We start from the raw sequence: 27,493 nt of genomic DNA on the forward strand, positions 1-27,493 counted from the left end.
CCAGTGCCCACCTCGGATCACGCAGGCTCCTGCCCCGTCCGCTCCAAGTTTCCCCTCAGGGCAGCACGGCGGGCCTTGCAGTCTAGGCCGGACACGGAGTCCATCATGGCCTCACGCTCTGGGTGTCTTTGGCGCTGACGGGGTCTGAGGCGGAGGGAGGAACTCACGAGCTTGTCGGTGTGGAAAACGTCTCCTGACGCTTTCTCGCACTCCTCTTTGACGAGTGACTGGTGCTCCGCGCGCACGCACACACACAAACCGTGCGCCGCCCACTGCGCCTAAGTGTCCTCGGATTCCCGGCGGGACCCCGTGGGCTGCCGACTATATGCCGGACTACGACGAGGTGACCGCCTTCCTGGGCGAGTGGGGGCCCTTCCAGCGCCTCATCTTCTTCCTGCTCAGCGCCAGCTTCATCCCCAATGGCTTTACTGGGTTGTCTGGCGTGTTCCTGACGGCGACCCCGGAGCACCGTTGCCTGGTACCTGACACCGTGAATCTGAGCAGCGCGTGGCGCAACCACAGTATCCCGTTGGAGAAGAAGAACGAAGAACAGGTGCTCCAGAAGTGCCGCCGCTACCGACTGGCCACCATCGCCAACTTCTCTGCGCTGGGGCTGGAGCCAGGACGGGATGTGGACCTGGAGCAGCTGGAGCAGGAGAACTGCCTGGATGGCTGGGAGTACAACAAGGACATCTTCCTGTCCACCATCGTGACAGAGGTAGGTGGCAGCCCTGTCAGGGTCTGGTGACATCGCGAACGACGGTTGTAGCCCTTCGTCCAACGCACGGGCTGATGAGCATCCTCCAGTCAGGTGGCCCAGGAACATTTTATGAGATGACTTCTAGCCACAGTACGCCCCTCAGAATACAAGTGTCAGGCTGGCTATTCGTCCATAGGGTCACATTGAAGTTAGAGTCCAGAAGGTACAGCCCCTAGGACATGCCCTGAGACCCTGAGTGGTGGGACTTCCTCAAGATAGTGATGTGATTCAGAGGGGTGGGATTCGGACTTGCTCCAGAGAGGAGGACACAGTTTTAGCCTCTATTCAGAAAGGAAATACTCTTTACAGAACTTTTTAAAGTTAAAAAAACATATGTTCCAAACTCTCTACCCTTTCTGTAGTTACTCTTCTTTCTGTCACCTAACCTCACCCCAAAATGAAGTCTTACCATGCCCCATGAGAAACTGTTTTCTGTTTGCCCTCGATGGATTGTTACTTCTTAAGGACCCTGTATCTGCAGATCTATCCAGGGTGATTTGTTGGTATGGAGTCTTTTCCACAGTATTCTGATACAAGATCACTGGAGAGGTTAGTTAAGGCATAGAACCTTCTCTGAAGAGCAATGGAAACCTAATTCCTCATCCCCTGACACTTATTCTTGGGTGATTTTGACGCTTTCTCAGTCACTCAGCTGGGGATGTGACATACTGTTTAATGGTTCATGTGGATGTGTTTTGGGGACTTGGGCACCAATTGTAATTTCCTGGGGTCTGTACCCACCCCTCTCTCTCCATAATAAAAAAATAATCCTCACTATATATGAGGTCAAGAGGTACTTCTTGGGGCTAGAGAGAGAACTTAGTGAGTAAGAGTGCTTGCTACTCAATCATAAAGAAAGATCTGATTTTGGATACAATCTCCTATACTAGAAAGAAAGAAAGAAAGAAAGAAAGAAAGAAAGAAAGAAAGAAAGAAAGAAAGAAGAAGAGGAGAGAGAGAGAGAGAGAGAGAGAGAGAGAGAGAGAGAGAAATGAAGGAAAAAATAAAAGAGGTCCTCGAGTTCAGTTTCTAGAACCCACATCAGGCAGCTTACAACCACCTGTAACTCCAGTCTCAGATAATCCAACACCCTCTTCTGCTCACTACATAGAGTGAGCATGCACTCACATAGACAAATACTCATACACAATTTTTTTAAATACTCTTTTGTAAAAGCAGGGAAAGAAAAGCCAGGCACAGCAACACAGTTCAGTGAGAGACTCTGTCTCAAAGGAATAAAGCAGAACACTCACTATATTCCTCTAGTCTCCATGTAAGCATTCATGTCTATACACATATGCATAGACAAGTATCATACTAACATATGAATTAAATGATAAATAAAAGTTATGTTCCTTCCTCTTTTAAACAACCTCAACAACTTTTTTTTGAAGGATTTTATATGTATGAGTGTTTTGCATGCATATATTTGAAGTACCACATAAATGTAGTACCTGTGGAAGCCGAAAGAGGGCACGGGGTCCTCTGAAAGAAAGCTTAACAGTTTGCTAGAGACATGAATGAGATAAAGAGTCTATCTCTGTGAACAGTTTGAAAATACTTGAAAATATTAATATACCCTTGAACCCAGAGAACCTGAGTTGAACCTACTAGAGAGGCACATTTCTGACTAGAAAGAAGTGTAGATCTCTGGTCATAGCTGTTCTAGATTCTCAAAGTTTGATTCTCCTCTTACAGCTCTCCAGCCATGAATCTTGACTCATGGCCAATTACGCCCATCCCCTCACCAAGTATAAGTATTGATGGTCTGGGCTTCCAGTGCTTTAATTATATAGCTAAGTAGCCAGAGTACAGGAATACTAGGTTCATGGGTAAGCTCATCGTCTTACTTAGGGTATCATTGCTATAAAGAGACACCATGACCAAGGCAACTCTTATAAAGGACAACATTTAATTGGAGCTGACTTACAGTTTCAGAGGTTCAGTCCATCATCATCATGGCAGGAAGCATGACAGCAGGCAAGTAGGCCTGGTGCTGGAAGAGGAGCTCAGAGTTTTACATTTTGATCCAAAGGCAGCCAGAAGGAGACTCTCTTTTACACTCGGTAGAACTTGAGCATAGGGCCTCAAAGCCCACCCCCACAGACACACACTTCCTTCATCAAGGCTACACCTACTCCAACAAGGCCACACCTCCTAATAGTGCTACTTCCCATGAGCCAAGCACATTCAAACCACCATATTCCTCTCTGTAATGGCTATTCCTGGTTGTCAACTTGACTACATCTGGAATGAACTACAATTCAGAAATGGAGGGTACATCTGTGATCCAGATCTTGAGGCATCATGCCCATGAAAAGCTTAGGCTCAGGCAAGATAGTACATGCCTTTAATCCTAGGAGACAGTGGCAAACAGATCTCTGAGGCCAGCCTGGGACAGAGCAAGTTCCAAATCCAGGCCTGGTGGTACATACCTTTAATCTGGGCCATACCTTCTGCTGGGGGCCTACATAAGGACAATGGAAAAAAGAAGTGTTTGTTCTTCCTCATCTGCTTGCACTTACTTGTCAGCACATCTGTTGGAACTTACTTCTTCAGGATTCCAGTTTATACAGAAGACCAGCTGAAACACCCAGCCTCAAGGGACTGAGTAACTACTAGATTCTTGGACTTCCCATTCATTCTTGGACTTCTCATTCACAGATGCCTATTTTTGGGTTAGTTGGACTACTGACTGTAAGTCATTCCAATAATTTCCCTTAATATATAGAGACATTCCATACTGTAACTCTAGAGAACTCTGACCAACATAGAAGTTGGTACTGGGAGTGGTTCTAGAGGAGCAGAAGTATAAGGATGAATCTTTTAATCTGGAATTGTCTAAAAATTTGCCAGCACCTTCTAATTCATCAGTACCTTCAACAACCGAAACCTCTCCAGACACTCAGGGAGCTTGGAGATTATTGAAGGCCATGGTGGAAACTATATTTTAAACTTAAAGAAGTAAATGCCTTTCATTATCTTGATCCATCAATTGTGACTGTCAGTGAATTAGGTGACATAGTATATGAAAATTTCTACAGCTTGGGAGAAAATAAGGAAAATTATTTTGCTGGCTCATTGCTCTTAGCATCTCTGGATAAATTGACAATAGAAAGGAATGAGCTGCATGATAAAATTGACCAGCTCCAGATGAAAAAAATTCAATCTAAGTGTTTCTAAGTGTGCCCATGAAGAGAATCTTCTCTCCAGCAGCCATAGAGCTCCAGTTGCAGAAAAATCAAACCGAAGTACTCATTAGAAGGTTGGCTGAGTTACAGCGAAAATTCATGTTTCAGCCCCAGACAGTGTCAGCAGTTAAAGTAAGGGCATTAAGTGGCAAAGAATAGAATCCTATAACTTGGGGTGGGAATGTGTGGGAAGACCCTATTAAAGCTAAGAACTTAAAATCCTCAGATTCTCAAGGGGAATCTCACCTCACCTGAGGAAGTAGTATCTGCCGCCCCACCCCTTGAAATATTGCCCTTTTCACCTGAGGAAATTAATCCTTCATTGTTTGATAAACCAGCAATGACTTTCTCTGAAGAAAATGCCAGGCAAGACAATACTGATGTTCTTCAAGACCCACCAATAGTTTCCACTAGACCTATAACCAAAATCAAGGTGAAGCAAGCCCCTAGACAGAAAGTTAGAAAGTCTAGTCCATGAGGAAATGTGCTACACTACTAAGGAGATTAATGAGTTTGCTAATTTATTCAAGCAGAAGTTTTGGGGAATATGTGTGAGATTGAATTTTTTTTTTATGAACAGCATATGTTTATTTTATCTACTGGACAAATTTGGGTATAATAAAAAATAAGTCAAAGACTCCATCCAATCTATATACACACATACATGTAACTATTTCCTCCTGTGTCTTAGACTAGAACACAAAGCAATAAAAGCTGTAACCTTACTTTGAATAGGGTGAGAATCACAGTTTGGTCTTTATCTGGGTTTACCATGAAAGCAGTTAGTAAGCGGTATGCCAGATAGTCTTGTGCCACAGAGTTCTACTTTGGCCAAAAATGAGGTTCAGACATAATATGGTCCCATGAAGTCCTATCTCTTTGTAACATCATAAACACCTTATATACTATTTAGGGAATCTTAGGGTATGTCTAGATAAAATTTCAAGATTTATTACACTCAAATCTTAGAGTGGACATCACTGTTAGAGATGGTTATATCTATGGAAAATAGAGTGTAGAACAACACTGACAATTTAAAGACTTTAATATTCTGTGGGTTTGAGATTTCAATATGGAAATCGTTCATGAGGTCCTAGGTTCAATCCCCAGTACCACGAAGTTTCAAAATAAAAACCCAGCCATCAAATGTTACTTTGATACTTGAAGAATGCAATAGTATCTACAACACTATTTCAAATTCTGCTGCCCCAATTTCTGTGCATTTTAAACAGGGATCTAAGAAACTAGCAGAATACAGTTTTATAGTCCTTTACAAGGTCCTCCAGCCAGTCTCTAATGAATGCACAGCTAAATACTGGTTAGACAGTGATGGAAGCTGTCAGTAAGGGACAATTATCTGGGTGGCTCTCAAGTCAGGCATTTCATATTAACTTCAGGTGGCGAAAAGTGATGAAAAACTCCTCTCCTGTTCCTGGGTCATGGAACAAAAGTCTGATTGTGATTTGGTCTAGGCTAGATTATATATCGAATGTCAAAGCAATAATGTTTTTTGTCCTTTTTAAAAATTCCAATGTAAATAACAAGCAAAGTTGCAGTTCAGGCAGAAATAGTTTGTTACATTTTGAGAAAATATTGCCAAGTCCTCATTACCTAGAAAACTAAGTAGTTCCTTTTCTTTACAGTTTAGCTCAAACTGTATCTTTTTTTCTATTTTTCATGGAATTGAACATCTTTAATCAATACGTAAATAAGGTGAGTTTTAGTACTTTATTAGCCATTCAATGATATAAATATTGTGTCAGTTTCTACAGTCTCTTGACTTTAATGTATAGCTATCTCTAGATCTGCTTCTACTTATCTATGCTAGCCTTCAGGTTATTTCTGGCAATTCTGGCTTGCTTGTTGGTGAAGAGGCATTTAAAGTAAAGATGGAACAGTATTCCCTTCTCTACCTTCCCCTAGACGACTTCTTCAGTTCACCTTTTCCAAGCCTCTGTAAACACCACGCCTAACTGTGGACTCTCCACCCACTGAACAAATGTGAATCTGCGTTCTCTGCCGGCCATTAGGCTAGTGGGTGTGTCTCCTCCTCAGCTCTTCTCCTCCCCGAACTACAAACTCTCGAGGGACTGAATAAAGTTCACGTTTGGTCGATCAGTGCCCCTGCTCCAAACCCGGCTGGGGCTCAGAATGAACGCGCCTGTTTTAAAAGTTATCAATAAACAACTGGGAAATCCTAAGACGGAGGCACCGTTGGGGCGCGCTCGGTCAGAGAGCCTACTCCCCCGCCCAGGCTTCCTTCTGCGTGCCCCTGTTCGCGGGAGCCCGTGTCCCACGTGGGGGCCCCTTTCCCCGCGTGTCCCAGGTCCCGTCCATTTACTTGGACTCGTTTCCGCATGTGACCCTGCCATTCCCGCTGCACTAGCAGAGACTCGTCCGCTTCCTCGTCAAACACGTCCTGGTCTACGGGGCTTGGGATCTCTGAAGCCGCTCGAAACCAAGACATCGCCGGGAACACCAAGAGCCCGGAACCACCGGAAACTCAGGCCGTGAGATTGAATTTTAAGGATGTGGGATAATGGTGGAAGAAACATAAAACTAGATCAGGCTGAGTTTATTGATATGGGCCTCTGAGTTGAGATTCTAGGTTTAATATGGAAGCTCACAAGTTATAAAAATGTGTCAGAAGTTTGAATGGTTGGCTGAAGTGTTTCTCAAAAGATGGCCTACTGAAAAGGAGTTGGAGATGTCTGATATTCCTTGCTTAGTGTTGATGAAGGAATTTTAAGGCTTAGGAAAATTGCAATGCTAGTGTGGAATCGTTGTGTAAAATCTACTCCTCCACAATGAAAAGGCCCAGAAGACAAGCCCTTCATGAATCTTTTAAGATGCAAAATGGTGATAGAAGGAGAGACCAGCATCACTGAGGTGTAATCTGGGAAGGGTTTTCTGAGAGCATAAAGAAGCTGTGTTCCAGGAATAGCCAACGTTGTACCTCATGCTTCAGCTAGGCTTGGTAATGTATAAGAATCAATCACCCAGATGGTACTAGTTTTGAAGGCATGAAGTGTCATGGAGAGCAGCTGAGGCTTGGCACTGTGAGAGACCAGGAAAAGCCATTGGTGAAGGTGCAGCCTTACTTGCAGTTGACAGCCCAGGAATGAAGGGATAATGCAAAGAAGTCGAGGCTTGGCACCATGAAGAGAGCTATTGGTGAAGCCTAGTTGCAGCAGAAGACCTAGCATATTGGGAATGCCAGTACCATAAGATGACTACCAAGAACAGCACTGGTAGTGGGGTGGAGTCAACCAGAGCCTAAAGTACTACAGAGGGCAGAGTTGAAGAAGTGACCCAAGCCCTTTAGAGAAGCTCAGATCATGTGTGGATCCCAGACATTAGAACAAGAAGGTATAAAGTTTAAGTTGCCTTGGATACCCCAAGATACTAGAGATGCCCAAGCCATGGAGTACCTGCTGAGTAAAGGTGCTAAAGGAGTGGAACCAGCCCAAGAGAAAGAAGTTTGTTGCAGTCAACAAAGATGAAAGGAGTTGGAAATACGAAAGCACTTTACTATCAGACATGGAGATGCGGAGTTTGGAGTTTGCCCAACAGGTTTTTTGGTTTGCTTTGGTCCAGTATTCTGACTATTTTGGAATGGTAATGTATATCCTGTGATGTTGGAAATATGTAATCTGTTTTTTAATTTTTGAGGAGATTAGTTAAGTGATTAGATGAATCTCAGAAGAGACTGAACTTTTAACATTGTTGAGACTGTTATAGACTATGGGACTTGTGAAGTTGGACTAAATGTATTTCGCATTATGCTATGATGACAATTTGTATTTTCATATGCTTAGCTGATGACAATTTGTATTTACCAAGAAATAGGTCATCATCTATCTTACATAGTATTTTCAACATAGTCTAGTTCAGCTAAACTGGCTAATCATTTACCCTTTATTTTTATACTTATAATAGAATTATTTACTCTTTATTTATAACCCTATCTTTTCATGTTGCACAGCAAAACCTGCAGCCATATCTATAGGTCACAAGACCTGGGAACTCAGACCCAATACAGAATGAAATGTTTTCTTTGATCATTTAACTGGTCCCAAGCCTACTTTTCTCTCTAGTAAAATTACATGTTTGTAACACATAAAAGCTCACTGTACTCCTTTTCTAACATATGTAGCCCTCACTATTCTACACGGGAGGGGGCACATTCTACTCTTAATTCTAACTTTATTATATCTTTCTAGAAAAACAACTTAGACCATCTCCTTTAACTTTCAATCAACTAACTTCCTAAAACTATTTCAATAACATCCAGAATTCTACAAAATCATTAATTGATCTAAACAGCATTATCTCAGGAAAATTCATCTTTATGCTGATCTGCAGGAAACTTGCCCAACAGAATGGGCTATCATTCAGGAAGTAATAATACCATGCCTGTGCCTTATATATGAGGAATATAGCAATGAGAAACATGAGAAGGCACATTGGTAGCAAGAAGCAATCCTGGGACAAAGTTCCTAGGGCTGTGCCTCTCCAGAATTCACCCATTGCAGCTGTACAAAACAGTGGGGCATCTCCAGGAAACTCACTTGCCCACTGCAGCTCCTCCTCCATGGCATCTACCAGACCTTGAATATTGACATTCTGATCCTTCTTCCCAAGAGCTGGGATTTGTTACTTTAATTTTTTTTCAAATCCTATTTTAGTGATAGCTCTTAAATGCTTTACCCTTCCTTGTAACCCACCACCCACCAGAGGTAGTAGAAAAGAAAGGATATAGGGGAAGTGGGTCTGTTCAGAAAGGCTCTTTGGTGCAACTCCTGTCTGGGTTGTCTGGAAACTGGCAGTTCAGTTCACAGGTTAGCAGCAGCAGCTCGATCCACTTGCAAACACTTCACGGATACACCAGCAGTCCAGTTCAGTAGAGTCTGGTTAGTAACAGTGATGACACGACCTAGCAGAGACAGCCAGGCCCCAGCCTCGGCTAGAGTCAGCAGGAGGGACCAACAGGAACACCAGGAGAAGTTCTCAGCTGTGCCTCTCTCAGGGAAGTGAAGATCAGCAAAGACATAAGACCCACAAGCATTTCACAGCTAACTGTACCAATAAGCCATGCTCTGTCACTTCTTGGAGTCCTATTTATACCCTCTAATCATCACATGCCTTGCCTCAGCAGGTATCTTGCCTCAGCATGTACATCCAATCAGCCCTAGTTCTTGGAAGCAGCAACAAACTGCTGTATACCACCAGAAGTTTTTTTGGCGCGTTTCTCTCTATGGAGTCTCAACAAATGCAGCTCAACTACACAGTGTAAGGCAGACCAACACATATGTGTCATCAGCAAAGAATCCTTTATCACATGTCTTTTCATGTGCTTGCTTTAGTAGAACATCCTCTCTCCTGTGTCTGCTTCATTGAAACATTCCTTCATGAATCTGTCTTAGCCTTTCACTCCTGTGTCCACTTTAACAAAACACTCCTTCATGTGTTTGCCCCAGCAAAACACCATGCAGCCGACTTTCAAAAAAAAACCCTTAAGTTTCCACTTCAGGGATTACACACATGAACCACCATACCTGGTGTGTGCAGTGTTGAGGATTGAAGCCAATCCAAAAGAAAAGGCTCTTTTTCATGTAGCCTTTACCTACTATTCTATGAGGAGGGACACATTCTATTCTTGATTCTAACTTTATTATATTTTTCTGGCAAAACAACTAAAACTATCTTCTTAAACTTTCTACCTTGCTAAAATTATTTGAGTCAAATCAGGAATTCTGTAAAATCATTAATACATCTAAACAGCATTAATTCAATGAAAGTTCATCTTCATGTTGATCTGCAGGAAATTTGCCCAATAGAGTGGGCCAATACCTAGGAATCATTAGCCTATGTAATAATGGCAGGAAAGGCATATCAGCAGTGAGAAGCAATCTTGGGATGAAGTTAATGAATCTGGGGTTCATGCCCCTCCGGAGCATACCCATCGCAGCCATACAAAACAGTAGGGCATCTCCAGGAAACTTACTTCCTACAACCTTCCATGCATGACGTCTGCTAAGGTCCGCAAAGTTTCCTTCTGTACACAGTCTCTGACCAAGCAGTATCTTTCTGGGAACCACTGAAGTCCCTGTTTGGACTGTCTGCTAGACTTCCAGCTCCATATTGGGCTGAGACATCTAAGTATCTAAGTGTCACCGTTTCCCCATGTACCCCACTCTTCCCTGCACAGATCACTTCCTGGTTGTGGTAACTGCAGTGGAACCACATTTTGAATTGTGGAAATGCAAGCAGAAAAGCCTATTTTCTGCCCCAATCTCTGTTTTCTAGACAAGGAAATAAAGCTCTGATCAGTGTGATGAGTAGGGCCTTATAAACCTGTTAATACTAAAGTAGCAGTTAACACCCAGCTTCCAGACTCCCAGACCAGAGCTCCAAGGCCTACTGAGTTTAGTCCTGTTGGAGTGTGGTATCAGATATTCCAGTTTAGAATATCACAGGGACTTAAGGGCTATTGCCTTGATGGGAGCCCAAGCAGAGCTGATGGAGTAGGTCTAGACAGAACACTGTCAGCCCTGTGGCCTCTATCTTTTCCTGGATGCTTTGCCTCTTAGACTACCCCCAAAAGAGTACCTTGCCTCTTTCACAGCCCTTGGCATCCTCAGAAGCATGCACAAAAAGCATTGCTGACCAGAGATCAATGTCTGGCTTGGTAGATTGCTGTTGTTTGCCCTTCTCCCCTCCTTAAATTGAACCAAGACATGGGATCCTACTCCATGAAAGACAAGGTGAAAAGGGAGAGGCCACCTGCTTTCTCTACATTGCTGCCCAGGTAAGTCATTGCCCAGATCAGCGAGTTCCTATAGTCAGAACATTTGGGGATGTAGGGTATGCCAATTCATTGTCCAAGAAGCCTTAAATTTCAGAAAAGGAATGAGTGATGCATCCCTTTGCTCCTCCTACAGTGGGACCTGGTGTGTAAGGATGACTGGAAGGCCCCACTCGCCACCTCCTTCTTTTACGTGGGTGTGCTCTTAGGCTCCTTCATTTCGGGACAGCTCTCAGACAGGTAAGATGTCCAGCACTGATCAAGGAGTACATACCTGGACTTGACTTCAAATGATGATGTTCTCTTAGCCCAGGGCCATGCATTTCAGAAGCAGCAGCAGCTATGTCTAGCATAGACTCCATATCAAGTAAAATGGGCCAACGACCTCCCACATCATTTCATAATCCTTACTGAACAGAGAAACCTGAGTCGTCAAGCCATGTGTACCCCCAGTCCAATGACCAGTTATTTTGTCATGATTCATTTCTGTACTAGTCTGAATCACTTTCCCTAGGAGATTATACCACTCTCCTATCTCTGAGGAAGAGAGAGATTGACTCTACACATTTGTAGATGCACTGTATTGTACATTAGGCAATACCATGGTGGCCACTTCTGTATTTGCTTACTCTCTGAGCAAGGTGAGAGAAGTACTGTGGGAAGCAGAACTCTAGTGTCCTTTCACAAAGTGGTCTGTGGTTATGGCATTTACTGTGTGACCAAGAGAGTCAATGTTATTTGTTACAAACATAGTATTGTACAATTTTAAAGCTTTTAACTAAAGTCCATTAATGGCTCAGAAAAATCAAAGCATCCTTGAAATTTAAGTAATGGGTCGGGATGCACACCTCTAATCCTAGTACTCAGAAGACTGAGACCAGAGGATTGAGAGTTCAAAGTCATCTTGGGCTACTTAGGGAGAATCTGCCTCAGCAACCAAAGGCAACAATAAAATTAGAGATTGTCTATGAGGGTTTGTTGTCTTTATTGTTATTTCATCAAGGTCCATAGCTTTTTTGAAATTCTCAGAAGATTCTTTATGCTAAGTCCCTTTCATTGGAGCTTTGGGATCTATCACAGACAGCTGAGGTCAGCAGAGAGGACTTCAACAGATCCTTGGCTATGGTGACACTGATAGGATACTCCTAGACCCAGGAGAACAGGGTTCTCAACTTGTGGGTCGAAACCCCTTTTACAGGGGTCCCATATCAGATTCTGCATATCAGATATTTATATTACAATTCTTAACAGTAACAAAATAACATTTTTGAAGTAGTAATGCATTGATGAGGTATCACCACCATATGAAAAGAGCCCCAGCATTAGGAAGGTTGAGAACCACTGCAGTAGAGGCTGCTGCAGTATCCTTCTGGCCAAGTAGGGGTACGTAGAGAAGTCCAAGCTGAGACAAAATGTCAATTTGTCTGAGAAGCAAAACTGCTTTTCTCTGCCACATACTCTCAGGGTTATATTATTGCATGTTTACATCTATGGATCATTCTCACATCATTAGTCAAAATTTGGGGGTTTTGTTTGTTGTTTTGTAAATTTGTATTTGTTATTTTTTATATGTACGGTGGGGTAGAGGTATGCATGCAAAAATATTCATTTGGTGATCAGGAGAATACAGTGAAATCCTTTTGATATTAGTTCCAGGGATCCAACTGAATTCATGATGCTTACACAGAAAGTACTTTACCCACTGAGCCATCTTGCTGGCCCTTGTTTTTTGTGGGTGCTTTTTTTTCCTCAATACAGGGTCTTTCCCTGCTCCAGACCTATGGGGCATTGAACTGGGATCAGAAGACCTGGAAGAGAGAACTAGGGAGCAAGGGTACGCAAGAAACCGACAGCAAGTCTGAAAGTCTGATCAAGCTGTCAAATTTTAATTTTTCCACACAGAGTTATATACACATAGAAGCAGGATATGGGGAGGGGATGATGTAGAGTCTTCTTCGTTTCTGGGGAGCACAGGTGTTCTCAGGGGGAGTACAGATGTTCTCCAGAACAGGATATTGGCTGCGTGAAGAGTTCACAAAAGCAGCAGAGTGGAACAGGTCACTATGTACCTGTCCATAAGATTTATTGATCATTTGTTCTTATCTAAGGTAGTACTTTCCCACCAAGGCTACCTGTCCATAAGATCTATGATTATTTGTTCTAGGGTTAGTACTTTCCCACAGAGGCCAAGACTTTGTAAGGAGTTAATGATTAAGCAGGGTCGCTCCTGACATTTCCCAAGCTGACCTAGTACTTGCTGTGTAATCCAGGATGACATTAAATGTATGGCAGTCCTCCTGGATCACATTCCTGATACTAGAAGTACAAGGATATACCACCACTCTCAGCTAATGAAAACGTACATAACTGCATATCTCATGAGGTTCATTTTTCAAAAGTCGTGATTAAAAACAAAGATACTGAACTGCCACCAGGGTACACTAAAGATGTCAATAGGATGTCAGGTCTAGTGGTACACTGCTTTAGTACCAGCACTCAGGAAGCAGAGGCATGTGGTTCTCTGAGTTTGAAAGCAGCCTAGTATATACAGTGAGTTCTAGAACAGCCAGAGCTACACAAAAAAAACCTGTTTCAAAAAAACTGAAAAAATTTTTAAAATAAAGATGTCAGTAGGCTGTGACCATAAGATCGCCACCTCTGGATGAGCCTGAGGTAACTCCCTGTTGGGGAATGATACTTCTCTTAATCTAGTAACAAGCATTAATTGATTTCTTCTGTTTATTTAGCAAATATGTAGCATGTAATATGTGCCAATCTCTGTTCTAAGTACAGCACACCTTAAAAACCAAATAGGTAACCATATCCTCACACTCCTCTGACAGGAACTGTTATTTCCATTTTGTAAATGGGGCAAGTAAAACACAATGGTTAATTTATGTGCCGGGGTGTGTGGTCAGCAAGTGGCAGGTTATATGGAGGCCCAGGGCTCCTTGCTCCTCTGGTTTTCTGGACTATTGCTGAAGATCTCTGCTCACCTTGAGCTTTGCCTTTTAGCAAAGCAGATAGATAGATAGATTGAACTTATTGAAGAAATGGGTGTTTCCTTGGCCATGGGAAATGGTACCAGGGAAGGTCAGAGTGCCATGGACGTGTCCATCAGGGCTCAGGGGAGGGTTTACTGAAGCAAAGCATGAGCTGAGAGTTGAAAGATGAGTAGAAATTTGGTGTCAAAAAGGTGGAGAGAAGAAGATTCTGGGCAGGAAAAACCACCATTGTTAAAGTCTAGACCAGAGGCTTAGGAATAGAAAAAGTCCACTGTGGTTGAGGTCTGGAGACTCAGGTGGAGACAAGGACCAGTGTGTCATTGAATTTACAGATCTGCCTGCCTGGAATTAAAGGCACCACCATCTGGCACGTTGTCCTGACTTTTTGAAATTATTAAGCTAGCTTTATGGATTATGAGAGGCACAACACTGGGAAGAAGTAGATTGACATTTTCTGGTTTTGTAAATATGTATGTTTGCCATTTTGTTGACAGTCTTTAAAAATGACCAAACTAGGTCTGTGGGTGGAAGAGATTGTTCTGAATAAAGATATTTGCCACCAAGCTCAACCACCTGAGTTCTGTCATAGGGACTCACATGATAGAAGGAGAGAACCATCTCTAGCAAGTTGTTCTCTGACTACCACATGCACTCCTACTTCACCCTCCTACACCCTAACCTCTCACCCCTCACCCAAAATAAAATAAATTAAAAAGTAAAGTTCAAAATGAGGTTTTTCTGGTCTATGCATGGTTGTGCATACCTATAATCCAGGCACTAGAGGCTAAACAGAAGGGTAGACTTTGAGGGTAGCCTAGCTATTTGTAAGACACTGTTTAAAAACAAAACAAACATATTTTTTTAAAACCCAAAAATCAAAAACAAGGGTTTTTTTTCTTTCCAACCTCCAGCTGCCAAAGAGACGTGATCTGAAAGTGTCCCCCAGATCACTGTCGTCCTGAGCAGCCTTTGGAAGGGAAGGCAGTGATCTGAAAGTGTTCCCCAGATCACTGTTGTCCTGAGCAGCCTTTGGAAGGGAGGAGGATAGAGCTTACACTAGACTGCCTTGGACTTGTAGCATCCTCTCCATACAAACCAGTGCAAGCAAATCGGAGTCTCCTTCTTCACTAGCTAGTAGCCACAAAGCCTTTTTGCAGTTTGGCTCCTTTCTTCCTGCAAAGTCCTGTTGGGCAGCTGATGCCTTTCACTAAAGCCCTGAGTTAATCACATACACATATACATGCTCACCAGCCACAGTATATATGCTGAGAATCTGACTCTTCTTTCCATGTAATGCTATCTCTTGGCCACACGAATGGCTCACGGTGGCAGTTTCCATTACCTCAGTTTCTGGACTTCATAGCTTGAAAGAGAAATTAGGTAGTGGAAAGTGATATCATAGGATTAATAATGGTCTCTCATTCTAGACTGAATGCTTCCCCATTGGCATCAGTTACTTTTTCTTTGGACCTCATCAGTGCCCCATTGTCAGAGAGATCATCACATAGTGACCAGTACCTACCCTTAGTGTCTGACTTCCTTAATGTGTCTCTGTGGACCTGGAGACCATTTCTTTTATCCACTTGTCTCAGTGTTTAATGGTGTGTGTGTCCAGTAGCATAGTTAATTAAAATGTGGTTACTATTGCCTATCCAACTAGCCAGTTCCTTCTTGAGGGCAGAACATTTCCAGTTTTTAATATGAGAGTAAGCATTCTTGAATGTGCATGGTGTGAGCCAGCTGAGACCAATATCAAGTAGAAGCTCTGCTTTCCCTCAGGTTGACTTGCGTGTTGGGATTATTAAAATAGTTAACGTCATAGGCTGGCCAACAGCAGCATAGCAAGAGTTCAGAGAAGAGTTCTGGCCCATGTGGCACAGTGGTGTCCCTTCTACACTTTTCATAGCAATTTCAGTGCAATCCCATAGTCTGGGGAGGAGGTTGAAAGGTTGCCTTTTTAGCCCATACTTGGTTGTTACTAGGAGTAATCAGAGAGTGATAAGTTCAAGAATGCAGGTGATGGAAGAACATCTCTCTTGACAGGTCATAACTGAGGGAATCTTTAAGGTTGGGGAGGGTAAGAATGTAGAGAAACAAGTTTACTTTAGTTCTGGAAACTAAATTACTTTGATTCTGTCATTGTCACAGTTCAACCAAAATGGAGGTGGCCTGACAACAACTGCAAGTCAGGCTAAAGAATTTTGTTGCCTCAGAAGCCCGCCCAGTGTTTGCCCATGAGTAACCACTTCCATAGCAGTGCCAGTCATAATTGGTGGAGGGATAGTTCAAAGCAACAAACCCTAAAGCCTAAAACTGCTCCAAATCACAAACAGAAACTTAAAGTTCTGAATCCTGAACCTGGGGAAATAGCAGTCAGTAAAGACCTGGCCCACAACCATGAAGTTCCGTGCTCAGTCCCCAGCACCCGTGTAATATCAGGGTGGCATGCCAGGCCTTTGTAATCCCAGCGACTGAAGGGCAGGAACAGGAGGCTCTCTGGAGCTTATTGACAAGCCACCCTTGCCTAGTGGGTGAGTTCTAGATGCCAGTGAGAAACCTGTCTTAAAATGAGGTAGACAGCGTGTGAACAATGACACTGAGATTGACACACATGTGCACAGGAGAACACATACACACATATATGCACATGGGCATGTGTGTACACACAGAGAGAGAGAGAGAGAGAGAGAGAGAGAGAGAGAGAGAGAGAGAGAGCCTCCAAACTGAGATTCCCTTTGTAAAGACGGATGTAAAGAAAATAGAAAGCTGTATCTCAGGAAGGGACTGATACGTGCTTTGTGGTACTCAGGAAAACTGAAACACATTAGTCAGAACAGATGCCTAGAAACCCAAAAAAGCGTTATTTCAGGTGTATCAGAGAATGCTTTACAAAGTGTGTGAGTCTGCATGGACTTAGGAGAAGGTCCACCATGTAGACAGTGCATGTGAACCTATTCTCCAAAAAGAACCATGACTGAAGAAAGCAAACATGCTAATTTAGCAGAGACAGCAGTCTTCACTGTAGGTAATGATGCCGGGTTCCTCTGCAGCTTTTGTGCAGTTGCCCGTAATCTGTTCCCATAATATACATTTTTGTGTGTTGGGTCTTCTTTTCGTAGTTGTTTTTGTTTTCATTTCATTTGTGATGGAAATTTAATCCGGGTCCTTGTGTATGTTCAACATGCAGTTTGCTGTTGAACTATACCTATTTGTTCAAATTTTTTGAATTACAAGTATTTTTTCTATAATTCATTATGCTATAGCTGTCATATCTGCATAGTTTCCAATTCTAGGCATATAGATTATATATAGGCTTTTTTATTTTGTGCATTTTGTGAATATTTGGTTCCATGAAAATACATTATCCCAACATCAATTTTGTATGTAACTATTGTGCTAATAATTTAAAACATCCTCAATAAATGAAAAGATGTACTTTTTGTACATCTGTCCTTGTGAAAGATAAACATTTCTCCAGATCTTTGGTTGTTGTTGTTGGGTTTCTTTATTTTTTGTTGGGTTTTTTGATCCCCAAGAGTTATATTGGGGGTCAGAGAGATCACCCAGACGTTGAGAGCACTGGCAGCTCTTGAAGGACCTGGGTTCAATTTCCAGCACTTACATATATGTTCACAACCTAATGCCAGTTCTAGGGGATCTAATCCCCTCCTCTGGCCTCTGAGGGCACCAAGCATGCATATAGTGCCCAGACATATGTGCAAGCAAGACACTGGTACGCATAAAATAAAATTAAAATGAAAACAAAATTAACTCAAAAATAAAGTTAGATTGCTTGGCTGGTGATCTTTTACCTTCTCAACAGGTAACTGTGTTTGCTACCAAGCACAATGAACTGACTTCAGTCCACAGTACTCAACTGGTTGATGGAAAGAATCAACTCCTATAAGTTGTCCTCTGATCTCCACATGGATGCACCCCAATAAATAAAAGTGAAAGAAAATATAAAACAAAAAGGTTAGAATTGTGAACTGGGATATACTGCAATAGTAGAATACAGGCCTAGAACTAGGCTTCCGGCCCTGGTACCACAGAAGAAAGACTCAGGTTATCCATCTTGGCTGCTTCAGCTGACTAAAGTAATAAAACAGTGCACACAATTACCAGGCATGTTTCTTAACACATTGCAGGTTTGACCCATTTCTTGATAAATATTTTGCTTCTGAATGTTACCTACATGTGACTGTTTTATGTTCATCAAAATATATGTGTGACTGTTTCATTGTGTCAAGTATATGAAATATTCTGTCATGTTTTTTTCAAATCATCTTTAAAATGTAAATAAGTGCAGTTAATTTTATAATTTGTGAGGGATTATACTGTTATAAAAGTCAAACTGATACATAATATACATTTAAGGTTTTTTATGTGTATTTTTCTTTAAAAATTATTATGATATGTGGATTTATACATAACAAATGCCTTTCCATCCTCTGCAGTCATTAGCATCATTGTGGCACTGCCTTTGAGGCAGCCTGAGTGTCCAGACTACACATTCATCCTGGAAAGTATGGAATTCAATGTCCGCATGGAAACTGAGAGGGTGGGACTACCCTGGTGCCAGTCCCCGTGTTGGGAGTCAGCCCCTCAGTGGAGCCAGTGGCTGCTGCCTCTCCCAGCTGTTTCTCTGTGACCCTCCTTTTCTCTCCAGGTTTGGTCGCAAGAATGTGCTGTTTTTGACCATGGCCATGCACACTGGATTCAGCTTCATACAAGTCTTCTCTGTGAACTTGGAGATGTTTACTCTGCTCTTTACTCTTGCTGGAATGGGACATATATCCAACTACCTGACAGCATTTGTCCTGGGTATGGACATCAGGTTGAAGTTTAGTCCTAGATATTGTGTTTCACTTTACTGGAGACAAGCTGTGATATCTCTTGTAGCTAGAATTCCTTATTAAATAATGTAAATCTAGTTTACCAGATGGGAAGTTGAGCCTGACAGTGGTTCCAACTTCTGATGTCCAGTTCTCTTCTGGCCTGACTTAGCTTGTGTGGTTTTAGTAATGACTTTGCATTTTGTTAATTCTTCCTTGTGTAAGGACTTACAGGGGTCTAATGCTCTTTAGCATGTGTCTGAGTGCGGTGATGATGTTTTCATAAGAGGCCTAGAGACCTCAGAGAAACACCCTGGGAGAAAATCAGAGAAGACTTAGTTCAGTTGTAGCCTCCCACCCCTAGAGACTCCAAACACAGAGCTAACTCTGGCTGCCTCCTTGTCTCTATGTTAAAAATGGTATCACAGAAGATTCATAAGGAAATAACCCTAATTAATGATTAACTGGACTCCTTCCTTGTTTTGAACAGGAACAGAAATTCTTTCCAAGTCAGTTCGAATTATATTCGCCACCTTAGGAGTTTGCATATTTTTTGCACTTGGCTTCATGGTGCTGCCTCTGTTTGCATACTTCATCAGAGACTGGAGGATGCTGCTGCTGGCAATTACTTTACCAGGAGTGCTGTGTGGGCCTCTCTGGTGGTGAGTGTGGCTTGGGCTGCTTACTTGCTGTGTGGCTTCTGTGTCACATCCAGTAGAGGGCAGCAGTAACCCCCAAATTCCAATTCTAGATCCCAGAAAAAAGGGGTGCATATTATTTACAAGTCAATTTATAAAATCTTTCCATACTCAGAAAAGCCAAAACAACACAGAATCCCAAGACATAAGTGGGAATCTCTTCTGCCCTGTTCTAGGTTGAACTAAGAATTTGCTGCAAGCAGATAGAGACCAGACAAACCTCTGGGAAGTTCTCAGATCCCAGCAAGACCTGAACTGTAGCTGCTTGATGCTGAGGCCCCAGACCAGGGGGTTGGGAAGTAAAGAGAGGGAGAGCTCCAAATTGAGCTTCCTTGAGTGGCTATGCAGAGGAAGGCAGGCTCCAGCTGTGCTGCCAACAGGGGGAGATTGGACAGGTAAAGCAAAAGCTATTCCAGTCGAGGCCAGCCTGGTCTACAGAGTGAGTTCTAGGACAGCCAGGGCCATACAGAGAAACCCTGTCTCGAAAAACAAAAAACAAAAATGACGACAACAACAACAAAAAAAAAAACCCAAAAGCTATTCGAGGCCAAGAATGGATCCTGGCAGGAATTGCTCCTAAGACTAGACAAGACTAAGGTGAGCTCCTCATCTCTTGCACAGTGGAGAGCATCCTGGAGAAGAATGGGAGCACAACTAACAATGTAGCATGGTTCCTGATTAATAGAGAGGAGAGAGGGCTGCCTGGTCACAAGGATAAGGAAAATAGCCACCAGTGTCTGTCCTAGATAACAATGCTGTTTTGTGTAGAGAGACTGACAAGTCTATTGAGTAAATCAGAGGTGGAGTGAGGAAGAACTGGATGTTAAGTGATCCCTGAAGAAGATCCCGTGCCTCTCAGGGACAGAGTAGAAGATAGGATAGCAGGATCTGGGTGGGCCTGACTCAGCAGAAACCAGGAATGAGGGGCCCATCTCATACCTGTCTCCTTCAAGCCCAGAAGGGGGCACCACCATTGCAGACATGCAGGTGCCAGCCAGAGTGGGGATCCCCTTGAGATGTACAGGAGGATGCTTCGGGTTTGCTCACTCCAGTCAGTGTTCAGCAGAGCTCATAGCTTAGGTAGTTACTGGGCCATCTCTATTTCTGTCTTATGAACACTGGACATTCCACACACCTGCCTCTCTGTCTGAAACCTCATTTGCCATATATAGTTGAGCCATGTCCAGCCTCTGGAGAGCAAGTGAACAGGAGGCCTCACTAGATTGTATTGTCCTTCCAGGTTCATCCCTGAGTCCCCCCGATGGCTCATCTCTCAAGGCCGGATTAAAGAGGCACAAGTGATCATCCGAAAAGCTGCCAAAGTTAATGGGATTGTTGCACCTTCCACTATCTTCGATCCAAATGAGGTAAATACCATGTGCAAGCTGCTGGGCAGGCTCACACTGCCCATTTTAGGTCGGCAGCCTACAGCACAGTTCACAGGGTCTTAGCCCTTACCCTGCCCAAGCAGTGCCCCCCGCCGAGGCAAGGGCTGGAGGACTAGAGATGACTTCATCTGTAAAGTGCTTGTCACACAAGCATCAGGGCCCGAGTTCAGATCCCCAACAACAGACTAAAAAGCCAGGCATGGTTGAGTGTGCCTGTAATCCTAATACTGGGGAAGCTAAGACAGAAAGATCCCTGGGGCTTACTGGTCAGACAAACAACCAATCAATGAGAGACCCTGTCTCAAAGATAAGCTAGAAAAGTGATTGGTGGTGACATCCCAGTTCAACCTGTAGCCTACACACACACACACACACACATACATTCATATGGTGCATACACATATATACTCATGAACATAAATACACACAAACCTCAGAGGATGAGAGGAATGGATTCCAACTGCCCAGGATTTTTTTTTTTTTTTGCCATGCTTCCTTTATTTCCCATTCAAGTCATCATAATTTTTAAACATGGCTTGCTTGCTTACCTCCTTGCTTGCCTCCTTCCTTGCTTTTTTAACATAGATTCTTACTATAGTAACCCTGACTGGTCTGGAAATCTCTGTGTAGACCAGATTTATCTCCAAGAATAATCTGACTCATCTGCCTCTCAAGAGCTGAAATTAAAGAGATATGCCACCAAGTCTGGCTTACCCATCACTTTTTAATAGTAAACACCCTTCATGGGAAAGAGGCTTCCTTCAACTTTAGCATTTTGGGAAGTCCTTATTTCTTATGCCTCGGGGACTGCCGTCTGAAGATAGAACACTGTAGATTTGTGCTCAGCAGTATTCTGTGTCTGACAGGCTTGACTCATCATGCTCCATCCAGGTCTTTTCTCTTTACATTTTCTCATAGACCATGTGGAATTTCTTGCAGTGTAGGCGACAAACATGTTTGAGATGCTCTGTTCTTATGAGCACTTGGGGTTTGGTTATAGGAAGCCAAGATGCTGATAGCTACCAAGAGTCCTTAAATGGTAGCCCAGGAGCAGCATGTCCTAGAAGGGCTTTAAAGCAAAGAAGTGAGGACTAGAATGTGACTGAGGACATTTTAAGTCAGGTTGCTTTGATGGCATTTGAGTAAGGGATAGAGGTTTATGTGAACCTGTAAGCCTCATTGGCATCACTGAGGAAATGAGGGTGTTTCAGAGGATTTGAGTCCCAAGTTGACAGTTTGCTGAACTGCTGAGCTGGGTTAACTAAGAAAGCAGTAACAGTGTGTTTAGACATGACAGCCTTGGCTCGCTGAATCTCATAGAAGTTACTCTGGGTGAAGGATAGGTCAGTTTTCCTGTTTTCAGTTGGATTTTTTTTTCTGGAAGAAGACCAGTAACTGTATGGTATGAGGACCCCAAATATTCATTCCATTTAAATGTCAGTTCAGTAAAATACACTGCCTTATTTTTCTCTGACTGAAAGCAGGGAGTCAGCCTGCCATAGGGATTCCCAAAAGCCTCCATAGGAGGTGGCCAGTGAGGAAGGGCAGCGTAATGAAGTGAGGTGGCTGTCTGCTTGCCCTTCTACTATTGCTGTGCAACTCTCTTTATCCCTCATTGTCTTTCATTCCAGTTTGTCCTTGACTAACCCTGCAGGGGCCTTGGACATCCCCTTGAGTCACTGAACTTCTATCTTTTCAAGGAAGAACCTTAGAATGCTCCCTAACTCTTGAGAAGTAAATAGTGAAAGTGATGGGTGCTAGGTGCGTGTCTGTATGAGGCACGCCTTCAGCTTGTTCTCCTTCCTAGACCAATACGTTACAAGATGGAACTCCCAAGAAGTCTCAGTCACACCACATTTACGATCTGGTCCGAACATGGAATATCAGGATCCTCACCATCATGTCCATAGTCCTGTGGTGCGTAAGTGAGGTCTGCCTGAACCGTACCCACTCTCAGGACTCTTGTCTACAGACATGCTTCAGACCAGAGCTGAAGCCTCTGTCATCACATGATAAAGGATTCTTCCTTGTATTGGATGGCAGCCAAAGGGACATAACAGTTTTTAATGTAATGGATACCCAGAAAGGGAGAAAATGATCGTGGAGGCTGCTTGAGATCTAGGGATCCCACAAGGGAATCCCACAAGTCCTTCCTTGGTTGTCCTGTCCCATGTCCCCTCCCTCAGTGGGTTATCTGTGGTAAATAGCCAGGAAGAAGCTAACAGCAATTCTACTGTGCTCGTGGACAGAGGAAGTGACCCTACATTGGAGCCACATTGTCATTTACAGTCTACACAGCCCCCCACCCCATGCCTGGCTGTTCCTTTTAAAAATGTTTTCATTCTTTTTTTTTTTTTTTTTTTTTTGGTTTTTTGAGACAGGGTTTCTCTGTATAGCCCTGGCTGTCCTGGAACTCTCTCTGTAGACCAGGCTGGCCTCGAACTCAGAAATCTGCCTGCCTCTGCCTCCCAAGTGCTGGGATTAAAGGCGTGCGCCACCACTGTCCAGCTAAAAATGTTTTCTGTTGATGACACACACTCTCTGGCTGGGACAGTTGGGGGTTTAAAGAAGGGTCTCAGTTAAGACACTTTATGCCTTATGTTCCTGAGACTATTAAGAGCTTTTTGACAACATGAAAGCAAGATAGGGCCCTTCTGGGATGTGCCTAGACCAGTGGTTCTCAGCCATCCCAGTGCTGTGAAACTTTAACACTGTTCTTCATGTTGTAGTAAATCCTGACCATAAAGTACTCTCGTTGCTACTTGATAACTGTAATGTGTGTGTTCGAAAGATAGAGGTTTGCCAACACGTTTGGGAAATTGGGTTTTTGTAAACCCAATGTTCAGTGTAAGATTCTAATGTTGAAATGCAAATTGGTACTCTCTGGTGATTAAATCATTGTGAATTATATGAATCATTTTGCTGAGACACTTTCTTTATGGGATGTTCTGAGGTATAAGTCAGGAAATGATCTACACAAGGAAACTTAACTTTTGTGCTATGAAGTAAAGCACAGGGTGGAATCTACAACTGCCCTCCCATTCCCTGCATCAAGAGCAGTTCAGAACTTCTCAAGATGAAAGTTAGTCAAGGTGTGTGGGTCTGCAGAGATGGTTGTTGCTTCTCCAGCTCTCTTCTGTACCCTGTTGCAGGCTGACCATATCACTGGGCTATTTCGGACTTTCTTTTGATACTCCAAACTTGAATGGCAACATCTATGTGAACTGCTTCCTGCTGGCGGCTGTTGAAGTCCCAGCCTATGTGATGGCCTGGCTCTTGCTGCAACATGTGTCCCGGCGATATTCCATGGCTGGTTCCCTCTTTCTGGGTGGCAGTGTCTTTCTGTTACTGCCACTGGTGCCTTCAGGTATGGACCAATATTTGTTTACAGATCTGTGTCTTCTGTGTTTCCCTTTCTTGAACCAGGCTCTTAATGAAGTAAATAAAGTAAAGACCATTACACACGTGCTGCATGTATACAATGCTCACTTAAAAATCAAGAGATGGCTTCACAAAACTAGTGCGTTCTTCATGGCCTGGGCTTTGTTCAGTGGGAAGAAAGCATCGGGCTGTTGATTAATTAAGCCCTAGGCTCAGGTTAATATATTCATATATATTTTCCTCTCTGGAATAAAGAGAAAAGAAAGTCATCTTACTAGTTCTATCTTATTACTTATTCAAGGAATGGCTGGAGTGGGTCTGCAGGGAGTCTGTTTCTACTGGAGAAGACTAGTTAGATGCTGGTACTTCAAGATGTTATTACCATCTGTGAACACAAATAAAGGAAATTCAGCTCATCTAAAGAGTAGTCATGGGTAGCACCCTGAACAAGAGGCATTCAGTACAATTTACATGCGTTAACAGAACACCATGAGAGTGTCAGAGAGAACATTTCAGAAGATCTGATAGGGAAGACAGAGCAAGGCACAATGGGTCACACCTGTAAACCTAGGACAAGAAGAAGATGCAGGAGATTCAGAAGTTCAAGGTCATCCTTGGCCATTTGGGGAATCTGACATCAACCTGGGCTATATTATTGCTCTGATGTTCTAATGGGAATGAGCTCAGCATGATTCAGGATTTTAAGAAAAATGAAAACAAAAAACAAACATAAAAACAATAAAAAGAAAGAAAAGAAAGGTCTCAGAGGCTCTAGTCAGGACTTAGCTGGTAAAACTGCCTTGGTACCCACTAGAGAGCAGAGTTCTTCTTGACCAGATGATGAGCTTTACTTGTCCATTATTTGCCAGAATGCACCTGTGGTTTGGAAACCTCTGGTCATTACTTGGGGGACTGTGATACTGAGACACCCATCCCTGCACAGGAATACGCCATTATGTGGCAGAAGGAACCTGGGACTGGCTGGAGTTGCTCTCACTTGAGCTCAGAGTGCTCTATGGGACACTTAGTTATACTCATTAGGCAGTCAAGTCAATTGGAGGCTCATCCCCAAGGTTTATAGTTGTTGTTTGTTTTTTTCTTTTTCAATGATTTTACTTTACTTGGAGAAGGGAGACATGTTTCCAGCACACATGTAGAGGTCAGAGAACAACTTGCAGGAAGTGAGATGTTTTGGTTTTCCCCTTCCAGTGTATGGATCCTGGGGATCAAACCTAAGTTTTCAGGCTTGGCTGAAAGCTCTGTTGCCCACTGAGCCACCTCAAAAGCCCAGATCTATGAACTTCTTGAGTAGACTGCAAGCAGGACCTGAGTTAGAACTGAGCTCCCCATTCACATACAAGTCCTTGGTTAATTCCACAGTGCCCTCAGTATGAGGTTCAGGTGGAGCAGCTCATCCTAACACAGGATGACTTCCGGAAGGCCGTGGGCTGGGCTGATAGGGTGCTTACCCTCTGGGCCTCTGGGTTGAGGAACATGTACCCTTACATATATGAAGTGCCCTTTCTCCTTTACTAATCTCCTTTGAGAAATCTTAGCCATGGTGTTTCCTTCTGATGGAAAGTTACAGAAACTAACCAACTCTTTCCACCTCAAGTCAGGGAGAAAAGGAAAGAAAACTCCTCAGGGGTAACCCTTACACTGACCCTCTTGACTGTACTAACTTTATTTGTCTTTCCAGAATTATATTATTTGTCTACTGTCCTGGTGATGGTGGGCAAGTTTGGAATCACCTCTGCCTATTCCATGGTCTATGTGTACACAGCTGAGCTGTACCCCACTGTGGTCAGAAACATGGGTGTGGGAGTCAGCTCCACAGCATCCCGCCTTGTCACCATCCTGTCTCCCTACTTTGCTTACCTTCGTAAGTACCATGGTGCACTGGAGTGTTGGGACAGAAGCTCTAAGTAGCCTTACTGTGAGCTGGAGAACAAGCACCTGTAGTTAGCAGGATGCTTCAGATACTGGGTCCCTGACTCAAGAAGGTTCCTTTCCAGGTGTAGTGTAGAGGAAGCACTCATTTGCAAATGTGAAGTAACTCACAGAGCAGCTAGATGGAAATGAGAAAGTCTGGGAGTTTCTATTTCAGTCTCCCCAGACCCTCCATCATAAAGTACAATTTCTTCATCTGAAGAAATGCTTTAGGGAGGCAGTGTACTTTACTGGAGGAATCTTTCTTAGAGTTAGGAACATGAAGAGAATCCTGTCCATTCAAGAGGTCTGACAGACAGACAGTTGCTATAACTTAAACACTTCATTCATTCAGTGTATCCGTTGAGGTCAGAGAACAATTTAGGGAGTCAGTTCTTTCCTTCTACCATGTAGATCCTGGGGATGGAACTCCAGTCTCCAGGCTTAGCAGCAAGTATTTTAACCAGCTGAGCCATCTCTCTGGCCCTCAGTTTACTTTTCAAGACAGTAGCTCACTAAGTTGTATGAGCTAGGCTTGAACTTGCTCTGTGGCCACAGCAGCCCTTGAACTTTTGCTCCTCTTGCCTCAGCCTGCTGGCTAGGTGGCTTATAGGCCTTCATGGCACACTTGACCTGATGTTTTATGCCCTGTAGAGATCATCTGCCTTTTGACCTTTTATATAGCAGGACACCAATTTCTTTGGTTCAGAGAAGTGCTCCCTCCTGGCAGCTGCTCCTCCTCTGCATATCTCTAGCTCAGGAGAGGACTTGCCAGTGTCCAGAGAGTAGCAAATACTTTGTAAGCATGCTACATGTCTCTAACAGCACCTAGTCTAATCTGTCCTAGGTGCAAATCAGACTGTTACGCATCTGCAGAGTTAGAAAGTTGTTCCTGTCCTGGACAAACACCTTGTGTTGCTTGTAAACCCTGCAGCTGTCCTGTCTCCTGTACCTTTCCATTATCCAGTGTAAACATTGCTGGACCTCTGGGCACATATGGTCCTGGTCTGAGTTCTGACTCTGTAGATGCCAGACTTCACTCGGGAAGCCCTGAAACCAACAGGACAGACAGTAACCACTATATAGAGTCCTGAGAGAATAAAGGGCCCAACTAAGACCAAATCTCACTGTAACCTGGGTCCTCTGCTTGACCACAGGTTCCTATAACCGCCACCTGCCTTATATCCTCATGGGAAGTCTGACCATCCTGACAGCTATCATCACTTTCTTCTTCCCAGAGAGCTCTGGGGTTTCTCTCCCAGACACCATTGACGAAATGCAAAAGGTCAAAAGGTAAGTAAGAGACCTCACTGCCCACACTACAGGTATATTGGGTCAGATCCTGGCCAAGCCTTAAGCCCACAAGCCTTTGAAGCAGTGCTCTCTTCATACTGAGTCTCACAAATCTCTGGATTCCTTTAACCATGGTGTTAACAATGGTTTGATCCTGTATAACCATGTGCACACCCATGACAGCAGAAGCTCTGGTTTAGTGCAA

General features: G+C 43.4%; 1 protein-coding gene across 1 annotated transcript in view; it reads left to right on the forward strand.

The window, feature by feature from the left end:
• Nucleotides 1-265: 265 nt before the first annotated feature.
• Nucleotides 266-27,493, forward strand: part of LOC114628030 (solute carrier family 22 member 21) — a 28,349-nt gene continuing 1,121 nt past the window's right edge. Inside the window, exons 1-9 of the mRNA XM_028775983.1 lie at nt 266-718; nt 10,896-10,999; nt 18,434-18,588; nt 19,090-19,261; nt 20,538-20,664; nt 22,493-22,602; nt 23,838-24,052; nt 25,766-25,948; nt 27,153-27,288. Of these exons, the coding sequence (XP_028631816.1) occupies nt 326-718; nt 10,896-10,999; nt 18,434-18,588; nt 19,090-19,261; nt 20,538-20,664; nt 22,493-22,602; nt 23,838-24,052; nt 25,766-25,948; nt 27,153-27,288 (1,595 nt within the window). The 5' untranslated portion in view covers nt 266-325. The remainder of the gene's footprint in view (nt 719-10,895; nt 11,000-18,433; nt 18,589-19,089; nt 19,262-20,537; nt 20,665-22,492; nt 22,603-23,837; nt 24,053-25,765; nt 25,949-27,152; nt 27,289-27,493) is intronic.

This window comes from Grammomys surdaster, unplaced genomic scaffold (assembly GCF_004785775.1).
Source record: "Grammomys surdaster isolate TR1022 unplaced genomic scaffold, NIH_TR_1.0 262, whole genome shotgun sequence".
NCBI classification, from domain to species: Eukaryota; Metazoa; Chordata; class Mammalia; order Rodentia; family Muridae; genus Grammomys; species Grammomys surdaster.